At 45.0% G+C, this 11,098-nt stretch overlaps 1 protein-coding gene across 1 annotated transcript; it reads right to left on the reverse strand.

The window, feature by feature from the left end:
• Positions 1–737: 737 nt before the first annotated feature.
• On the reverse strand, positions 738–2,142 carry LOC123409254. Its single transcript, XM_045102204.1, has one exon. It carries the CDS (start codon positions 2,054–2,056, stop codon positions 845–847), a length of 1,212 nt encoding a protein of 403 aa, XP_044958139.1. The 5' UTR covers positions 2,057–2,142; the 3' UTR covers positions 738–844.
• Between the last annotated feature and the right edge of the window lie 8,956 nt (positions 2,143–11,098).

The raw sequence follows: 11,098 nt of genomic DNA on the forward strand, positions 1-11,098 counted from the left end.
AGAAAGGTACATTGTGGTTGTCTGATTTCATCGGCAATTGAGCCGTGACGATGAAACATGCCCTATGTATTGATCTGTTACGAAACGGGTAAAGTTAAAAGTATATGATGAGATCAAGGGGGAGAATGTTAGATTGATCTCTTTCCCAACGTCCCAACGGCCCATTGGACCTTGACTCACGCCCTGATCGGGGGCGTCCAGCCCAAGCAAGGCTGGTGGACCCCTGTCGCGCAGTGCTATATATAGAGGAGGTGGGGACCATGGCACGGGTTACGAGGTTCGCCGCCGCCACTGGTTCCCCACTCTCTAACCCTAATCCGATCTAGAGGGATGCACTGAAGCGATGGAAGTCCACCGCCGCCGCTACCGCATCTCTCTCTCCTTCCCCACCGTCGTCATCACCTCACGACGGTCTCTGGAGGGAGCTCATCGAGCACGCTACAAGGTATTAATCTACTACATCATCCCGAACACGTCTAGCCTAAGATCCACGGGACCTATCAACCTTGACCATCACAATTACTCAGAAATATTTATCGTGGTCTTTTTTTTGTGTGATTCCATCAGAACACATGAATAAACTACTCATAGTGTGGAAGATATATTTTTTCCTACCAACCACATTCTCTTAAATGGCAATTGGAACAAACAAGACAACAAATAACACAATTATGTTCCCAAGCTTGCTTGGTTCTCTCACACAAGCACAAGAAAATAAACACTACTACTAAGTCATGTAAACAATAATTATAAATTATAATAACGAACAATCAAGCAATAGACAAGTTGTACGATAATTTTGAAGGGAATGAGATAACAAGGATGCAATATAAATTTTACCCCTTCATATTGTCCGCGAAGCCAACGATGGTGGGAAATTGGTATATATGTGTGTCCAACTGTACATCCGCCTGGATTGTTTCGCACAAACCCTCTGAAGCTGCAACGTCTTGACGTTGATCGAGAAATATTCAAAGAGTGGATGCTCTGGGGACGAGGCTTCTGTCTTTGTCAAGAGCAAGTACCTCTCTGTTGCATCTCTGATATGGTATTTGTACCCAGAATCTAGTGAGATTGTTTTTTCCATCTGCCACTGGACGGGACTCTTGCCTTTGTTCCGTGCAATGGTATAGCTGAGATGAGATGCAAATTCACCATGGAAACCAAACATCCCAAGCTTGCCTTCACCTGCCTCCACAATGGCTATTTCCTCTACACTCCATTCGCCGGGTGGGAGGTCAGCAATGGAGAACTCCATCCGCCTGGTGTCCAGCACCAGCAACTTTTTCCTCCCAATCATTACCCAGTCCCAGTAGAAGCATCCATAAGCATAATGGCTGCTGAGAAAAAGTGGGTTGGTCCGTGACATCACAGTCTTGTCGGTCATGCCATGAACCAAAGCACTCCAATCCTTGGATTCAGTGGCTTGCCATTGCCCGGTGCTCGAAGAGAAGACTAAGGCATCCAGCTTAGTTTTGCTATATGCCATCCAGATCACTCTGAATGCTTTCTCTTCCGCCGCCGCTGTCTCCGTGTCCTCCTCGCAGAGGGGAACGAGGAAAGGTATGCGGCGGAGCCTTGGTGCCATGGGGATCGGGTGATTCACCGAATCGGCTAAGTCATCTGGTACTGGAGGAAGCAGGACGTACAGCCGATGCAAGGGATCGCACACCACGAGCTCCTGGAAGACCGGGGCCTGCTCCTCATGTTTGTATAGACGATGAAGGAGGACGCGGCCGTCGCGGGTGTCCTGGACGGCCCATCGGCAGCGGGAGGGCAGGAAGGAGAAGGAGAAGTCGGCGGCAACGGCGAGCGCGCGAGCGGCGGGAGCGGAGGGGTGAGGCGGGAGGGCCGGGTGGAACCTGTCGTAGTTGAGGAAGCCGAGGAAGGGCGGGGCGTGCAGGCGGCGGAAGCGTCGGAGGAAGGAGCCCTCGGTGGCCAGCTGGCGGAAGGGGACGCAGGCGGCGGAGGCGCGGACGAGGTCAGCCGGCTCCGGAAGCCGGAGGAAGATCTCCGTCAAGAGGTGGTCGGGGATCGCCGTCAGCGGCGAGGCCATTTCCTTTCGCGGCCGTCGGGATCCGTTGACTAGTAGATGCGAAGGGGAGGAGCCGGCGGCGGCTGGGTGCTGATGGATTTGGGAATGTGCTGATGGATTCGTAAGGAGAAAAGAAAAAACAAGTGTACGAGCTTTATACAAAAATAAATTCGTGTGGACATTTGCAAAGAATTCATTATTTCCAGTGTGAAATTTAACAACAACACCCCACCCCCCCCCCCCCTCCGGTCCGTCGCCCTCCTCTGGCGACACGGGGGAGACCTAGCCGCCGCGGCGGACCCCAGGAAGGTGGCGGCGGGGCGGATCTAGGTTCCTCATGCCCCGCCACACCCCGCGGCTCGCCCACGCCTCTGCCGCGGCGGCGACCCTCCCTCCGCTGGTTCGGTGGTGACGCATCGGGCTTCCTCCCGGGCAATATGGCTCTGCACGTCTTTGGCTAACGTGGCCCCTTCCCCGTCATCCTTGGACACCTCCTTCACAGACGTGATGACCCACAAGTGTAGTGGATCTATCGTAGCCTTTTTAAAAAGTAAGAGTGTTGAACCCAACAAAGAGCAGAAGGTATTAACAAGTGACCTTGAGCAAATATTAACTGCAAGTACTGAAAGGTAGCTTTTTATGGGTTTTCTAGTATAAGCAACAAGTAAATAAATGCAAGGAAAGTAAATAGTGTTGAGGTGCAGCAAGTGGTCCAATCCTTTTAAACACAAAGGATAAGCCGAGGGACTAAACTTACAAAGACTAAGGCGTTTCTGAGGACACACGGGAGAGATAGTCAAGTGCTTTCATCATATTCCGTCTAGTACTATGTTTTGTATTGATAAGTGTTATGCGGGTAGATCTTAACTAGTGCACCGTCTAGGCTATGACAAATACACTCTTACGATTAACCCCTTTTGCAAGCATGCGCAAATACAAGAGAGAAATTAAGGCAAAGCTTAACCATAGCAATAAGCTTTAGGATCCAATACTCCCTCATGCAAAAGTATGCGAACTGGGGTTCAGGTTTCTGTCACTGTGGCAACCCATCATAATCATTCTTTATACACGATGCATTTCCATAGGTCCTTAAAAAGGCGAAGTATTATGTAGTCGACGTTCACGTAACACCACTAGAAGAATAATACCGTAACTTAAATATCAATCAACACATATTACTTCAACATCATATGACTACTAGCATCTAGACTTTTTTCATGTCCTCAAGAACTAATGGAACTACTCACAAGACATAAAAAGATCATGATCACGGGTGATGAAAATATGATTAAAAAAGATCCGGGCGACCTGGCCCTGCACGTCTCTGGCTGACGCAGCCCCTTCCGGCCTCCTTCCGGGCGACCTGGCCCTGCACGTCTCTGGCTGACGCAGCCCCTTCCGGCCTCCTTCCGGACGACCTGGCCCTACACGTCTCTGGCTGACGGAGCCCCTTCCGGCCTCCTTCCGGGCGACCTGGCCCTGCACGTCTCTCGCTGACGCAGCCCCTTCCGGCCTCCTTCCGGGCGACCTGGCCCTGCACGTCTCTCGCTGACGCAGCCCCTTCCGGGCGACCTGGCCATGCACGTCTCTGGCTGACGCAGCCCCTTACGGCCTCCTTCCGGGCGACCTGGCCATGCACGTCTCTGGCTGACGCAGCCCCTTACGGCCTCCTTCCGGGCAACCTGGGCTTGCACGTCTCTGGCTGACGCAGCCCCTTACGGCCTCCTTCCGGGCGACCTGTCCATGCACGTCTTTGGCTAACGCAGCCCCTTCCGGCCTCCTTCCGGGCGACCTGGCCCTGCACGTCTCTCGCTGACGCAGCCCTTTCCGAGCGACCTGGCCCTGCACGTCTCTGGCTGACGCAGCCCTTTCCGAGCGACCTGGCCCTGCACGTCTCTCGCTGACGCAGCCCCTTACGGCCTCCTTCCGGGCGACCTGGCCCTGCACGTCTCTGGCTGACGCAGCCCCTTACGGCCTCCTTCCGGGCGACCTGGCCCTGCACGTCTCTGGCTGACGCAGCCCCTTACGGCCTCCTTCCGGGCGACCTGGCCATGCACGTCTCTGGCTGACGCAGCCCCTTACGGCCTCCTTCCGGGCGACCTGGCCCTGCACGTCTCTGGCTGACGCAGCCCCTTCCGGCCTCCTTCGGGGCGACCTGGCCCTGCACGTCTCTCGCTGACGCAGCCCCTTCCAGCCTCCTTCCGGGCGACCTGGCCCTGCACGTCTCTCGCTGACGCAGCCCCTTCCGGCCTCCTTCCAGGCGACCTGGCCCTGCACGTCTCTCGCTGACGCAGCCCCTTCCGGCCTCCTTCCGGGCGACCTGGCCCTGCACGTCTCTCGCTGACGCAGCCCCTTCCGGGCGACCTGGGCGTCCACCCCACCAGCTGATGTTTGTGTCTACTGGCCGAAGGCAATTCCGGCGCTCCTGGTTGTTACCACGGTCGCCACCCATGTAGCTTGACCCCCCCCCTAGTCCAGTGGTGCTGGTGCTTGTCGCTCAGGGTTGGGGGTTGTGGTCTGCACTCTGCAGCCGGTTACTTTCGTGAGACATAGCTGCATGTACTTCCATGTCGACATTGATTTTGAGCTTCCACGAGACTCATGACTTTTCGTGAGACAACTCGTGCTTCCATGTACTCCACGAAAAGGGAAAAACATATAGTTGTACTTTCATGAAAAATACGTTGATTTGCTTTCATAAGAACCATAAATTGGGCATTTCCTCTTTAGCGTTGATGGTGCCGGTTTCTTTCTGTTTTTGTTAACCGGCGCGTGCAACAGGGTTAGTTGGGCTCGGCCCATTCTATCTTTTTTTTTTTCTGTTTTCTAAACCAAAAGTTGTGTGACTACAAAGATTCAAACCTGCAACCTCCTCACCCATACCATGGTGCGCTCAGTCCACTAGCCGACAGGCTGGAGTTACCTCAACTGTTTAATTTCATCTTTTCATCCCTTTCTTCTTATATCCCTTTTCCTATTTATCCATTTTTATTTTCTTTCCCTAACGATTTTCTTCGATTTTTTCGACAAATAGAATGAACTTGCTTTCAAAAAAACTGATGAACTTTTTTCACAATTGATGAACTTTGTTTCAAAATCGATTGGCTTTTAGAAAAAAGTAAATTTTTAATTAAAATTGGTAATTTTCTTTTTAAACTAGATGAACTTATCTAAAACCCGGTGAAATTTTTCTAAAACTTGATTAACTTTTCTAAAAAAAGTCATGAACTTTTACTAAATTCGGTGAAATTTCTTAAATTTTCAAAAACTTTTTGAGAAACTTATTAACTTTTTCTAAATTGGATAAACTTTTTCTAAAATTCCATTATTTTAAAAAAAATCGATGAACGTTTTTCAAAATCGCTGAACTTTTTAAAAATTTGATGAATGATTTTCAAAATCTATTAACTTTTTTCAAAATTTGATGAACGTTTTCCAAAACCACTGAACCTTTTTAAAAATTTGATGAACGTTTTTGTAATTGCATTAACTTTTTTAAAAGTTTGATGAATGTTTTTCAAAATCACTGAATTGTTTTTAAATCCAATTAACCTTTTTCCAAATTGATAAGCTTTGTTTTTAAAAACAGGTGAACCCTTTTTTATTTGCTTAATAAATCTATGAATTTTTTATTTAGACAATATATTCAAAATTGTAAAAATCCGAACTTGGTCTTTTTCCTAAACTAATAATGCAGCTCGGCCGGAAAATAAAACAGCAAGTCAAGAGAAAGCTAACGGATTTTCATAATGGGCCGCGGCCCACTGCTAGGCGCTGTAGGCGCCACCTCTCCAACGGGTGCCTACAGCGCCCAATAGGAGGTCCCCATAAATTGTGCTTTAGAAAAGTGAAAACCGCAACCATACATCTGGGCTTCGTCTTTTTTTCTGGTATTTTGGGTATTTGTTTTTACGTTACCCTTTTTTTTTCTTCATTTTTTTGGTTTTTTAATGATTTGTTTCGAAACCCATTAACACACACGGTATCTACTTTCAAAGACCTCGACTCTAAAATCCAACAACAATTTTATTTGATATTTGGACGCACATTTCAGGAGATAAAGCGATTTGAATAAATGAATCAATGAGAAAAACTCTGAGGTTGCGTTAAACGCTATAGTGTGCCACTTGTTAGCAACCGAGGATATGAACAGTGACCTTTGCAACTGGTAACATTTACTAGTGATTTTTTTTAAATGACAAGTTACCTTTGCAAGTGGTAACGTTTACTAGCGATTTAAAAAAAATTAACAAGTGACCTTTGCAAGTGGTAACATTTACTAGCGATTTAAAAAAATTGATATTTGGCTGGGGAAAAGGAGAAAAAAAGTCACGGATGCTCCATGGGCTGCAGCTTCTTGGGTTCTTTGTTGGGCTGCAAAGTTTTTGTGCCGGAGATAAAAACTTTATAAACCCTTGAAATATTTAAAATATACTTGGATTAGTATCTTTGTTTCCACATAGCTTTACTATATCAGCTCACCTGTTATTTTGTTTTGCAGGAGAGTGGTCTGCCAAAAGGGTAGTAGGAGAAGAGCCTAAAGAAGATACAACGTTCTTTAAGAGATGCACGTATTTTTTTTCAGGAACAATTGCACTTGATATGTGTAAGTCTCTATTTCTAATAATAAAGCATATACTGTTCCTGGTCTTACATCGGGAGAATTGATTATCACCCCCCCCTGTTCGTGCGCCATCACAACATAAGCCCCCCGTTTGCCTGGCTCCCTTTTAACCCCCCCCCCCAGTTGTGCTAACGATGTTGCTAATGGCCCCCTTTGAGTTGATTAGCTCTACATTAAGCAAATAATAGCACAGACTAGTCTAATTATTTTCTGAAATGACAAAACTGCCCTCCCTCATCTAGTATAAGTCACACGAGCTGGGCAGAAGCTGCTCCCGTTCTCTGCTCGTTCCCCTCCCTGACCTAGCCGCCCCAAGCGCTGCTGCGCCTCGCCTCCGCTGCATCTGCCCCAGCCGCCCCATCTTCATTGCTGCTCCAAGGTAAGGCAAGCCTCTTCCCTTCCATTTTTCTTGGATTCTACTTCCTTTCTCTGGTATAGTTGTTCTAATTCCTTGAAACCCTAGATATGGGGGGAGATTGACCTAGGGATTTGAGAGGGTTTCGCTTGACAAAGGGGTGTGATGGATCCAATAAGGTAACATCATATTCCCCTGTTTTGTTTGATTTATGCATGAGTTTTAGTGTGCCAAATTTCTGATTTGTTCCCTATATATTGAATAGGATCGATGCAAAGTCTGTGCATGATTCTAATCAATCCAGTGTGACAAACCTAACCACCGGAATGATATCATCCAATGAAGTAGAAAATGCTAGCACCATTGTCGATTGGTCTACTCTTGTGATTGAACCTGAAATTGATGGAAAATTTGGCGAGGATGAGAAATCGGTGGAGGAGAAAGCCATGTTTGCTCTGTTTGGTTTAAAAACAGAGGCAGGCGGGAGAGATGCTGGAGTGAAAGCTGCAGCCATGTTCACTCCTATTCCGCATTATGATGAACATGAAGTGAAAGTTGCGGCTATGCTTGTTGATGATAAGGCTCCGGAGGAGCCACTTATCGTGTGGGATGAAAGAAACCCAAAGATGGATATTGGGACCCCATATCCTGATATGGTTGCATTTAGAAAGGCTTTAAAACAATTTGCCATCAATGGGGAGTTCGAATTTGGCACTAAAAAATGAGCCAGAGAGGTTTCGGGCTTTTTGTAAAGGTCAATGCACAATAGGTGAACCTTGCAAATGGTCACTAACTGCTAGTTGGAAGAGAGACGAAAAGTGTGTCATGGTAATATATTTTTTGTGCTTTGTGTATATAATTTTTGCTTCATTGGTTGACCATGGTAATAACCTTAAATCTGTACCATTTTTTGTTGTAGGTTGTCAGGCATCAAATGGATCATATTTGCAGCTCAACAAGTGGAAAGGTGACCAGTATGACATGTCAATCTTGGGTGGAGAAGGATGCACATCCACCACTAAGTCCTTGCTTCCGGTCATATGATTTGTTGCTCCACTATCGAGCAACCATGACACCCCACCGGAAGCAAACTCCTGCAATAGATCAAGGCTTGGTTTTAGGTACCCATTTTTTAATGGGTCCTTTCATGTTAGAGACAAGGGTCTTAGGAACCCAGATAGCCCATTCAATATACTCATCGTAGGAACCAACAAATCTGGCATAAACATGCCCATCACTAGCACGACATAAGACATAAGAAGAATTGAGTTTGTCGGTTGTGTTAGTAGGAATGGTTTTACCCTTCTTGAGGTTTCCATATTCCACCCACTACAAGGAATATGCTAGTACACGACGCTATTTTTTCGTCGCTACATCGTCACGGTTTTTCATTTACAACGATCGCACGACGAAAAACCAAGCGTCGGAAACGGAGCGTCAGAAATGAACAGCCACGACGTTTTGATCAAAATCGTCGTAACTTTACGACGATTCCTGGATTGTCGTAACCTTTACGACGATCCTAAATCATCGCTGACAATCGAACCCAGTCCTACGTGGCAGTCCTACGTGGCAAATTTACGACGAAATCAAAACATCATGGTTGAAATCAGCCCAACCCATTTCAATTGATCACATGGGCTGATTTTATTTTTTTGGGCTTTTTCTTCTTGGGCTTCTTTTTGGGCCTTAGCCTATTTACATCCACTTTAGTATTTGTTTTTGAATTTTTTTATCATTATAATTTGGCCCTCGCCTTTTAGTGCCCAAATACATTTGATCCAGATTCAGTTTTGGCCTTTTTCTATTTTTTAATTCAGCAACTTTTTGTTCCAAAACATGGTTTCATTTCTATTTGTTGGGCCTTTTAGCCCAATTATTTGTTCAATATTAAATCCAACACTATTTCATATTCAAATCAAGAAAACTCCAAGTCGAATTAAAATCATCCATCATATAACATCATATAATACATCTCCCAGGTTTACATAACACAATAAGCCATCTCCTAAATATATGTCCGTACACAGGAATATAGCAAAAACAAACAGAATTCCATTTGAGAAATAGAACAATGGCACATCTGCTACTGTCACTACAATGGACTACTGTCACTATAGCAAAAACATCTGCTACTGTCACTATAATGGACTTCATTCCACTAGCAAAAACAAACAGAATTCCATTTGAGAAGGCACATGTAGATTCGTTATTCCAGATAACAATTGTTCCCTCTTTGTAGTTTCCTCGACTCCCATCTCTAGCAAGAGCTTTGACGACAGCATCACAAGCAGTACTGCGATACTCATACAGGTCAAACAGGAAAATTGACTAGAAAAAAAAGACTGACAGGATTATATGAATTCAGATACAGCAAACACAACCACGAACAAATTTACTTTTACAAGACAAACAAACATGCTGAGAAATTAATTGAGAATTCATCCATGCTTACATTAATTAAACAGATCTCAAAAGTTAAAGCAGGTGCATTACTACCAACTTGACAACAAGAAGCAAAAATCCAACAACATAACTATGTGAGATGCAAAAATAGGACATGTTTATGATGTACTAAACATGTGCACACATCCCAAAGCATGTCCTGAAATAAAAAAAGCATGCCACTAAACTGAACTAGAAAATATGTCCAGAAAGTATGTCCAGATTTACATTGTTAAATGTTGTTTGCTGTTACTAATGTTTGCTTCACAACGACATAAGTAGACAGTTATGCAGAACAGGGTAATGTACAAAATTCTAAAACAAATATCAGGAAAAATACCAAAATTCTAAAACAGAAAGGTTGTTTGTTGTTATTAATGCAATGATGAGATGCAAGTAGACAAGTAGGTGGTATTTTACCTTGACGCCCAAGTTTCTATGCCAAAATTGGCAATCAACAGCACCTCCAGCCATGGTTCCCAGCATGTAGGGATTAATCTCAATGATTTTCCTTCACCGTTTGTGAAGCTGCAAGAAAAGAAATATGTGGTGATGTAAAGAACAGAGATAAATATCTGATGAATGTTTAAGCGATAATCCTTGCATCAAACAAAAGCCTTCTACAAAGACAAATAGTTCTTCCAGAAAGTCTTCTTAATGACAACAAACATGCAAGAGCAATTTTACAGAAGGATCAAAGCTTGCAGAAAACCAGACATTATACAACAACCACATCTTTCTATTTTCTTTCTCCAAACCACAAAGGACACAAATCAATATATGCACAAATATTGGAGCTTCAAATAAGCAGACTTGAATTCACTCGCAAGTATTAGCGAAACTAATATTTTGTTTTTGCATGATCGTAGTGTATCTCTACACCACATAGATTCACCAACTCTATCATTACCAATTCTACTACAGAGTACATCCCTTCTTAGTTCCAGCAGATAACTAGCATCTAACCTCAATAAGTATCTTTGTATTCATCACATAATAATCCAAATGAATGGCCAACCAGTGAACACAACTGTTGTGTGGTTATGGCACTGCACTTTGCGGCTCAACTGTTGTGAGATTGTGCCCGCCTTTCTTTGCTGTATACTAAACCAACGCGGAAGTTCTTCACACCTTACTCTGGTTGCTTTGAGATTTTATACAAATATGAAACACTAACCTAAATTACTAGTAGATACGAAAACCTACATACAAGAGTAACCAAACACACGGCAACATGCAAGCAGACCAGCAACGTATCCTCCAAGACATAATAGACGGGCAAAGGAACCAGATTCCGCGCGGAGATCTAAAATCCCCGACGCTCAATCACGCATCAACGCTGCAAATCGACCCTCCGCGCCACCAAACCCTAGCACCGGGACGCGAGCACAAGGGAAGGAAGAGGGGACTCACAGATGTAGCCGCCCATGCTGGCCCTGGAGTCGATAAATAAAGAGCATGCCACTGAACTAAACTAGAAATAAAGAGCAAGTCCTGAAATAAATAGATAAGATTATTAATAGAGTAAGCAGCATGGCATACTTTCTGGATAGCAAATGTCGTTCTTTAAATCAAGATAGAAATACATAACTGTCACATCAAAACACTCCCATGAGAAACTTAAGTCATGTGTTTCATG

This window comes from Hordeum vulgare, chromosome 7H, assembly GCF_904849725.1.
Source record: "Hordeum vulgare subsp. vulgare chromosome 7H, MorexV3_pseudomolecules_assembly, whole genome shotgun sequence".
Classification (NCBI taxonomy): domain Eukaryota; kingdom Viridiplantae; phylum Streptophyta; class Magnoliopsida; order Poales; family Poaceae; genus Hordeum; species Hordeum vulgare.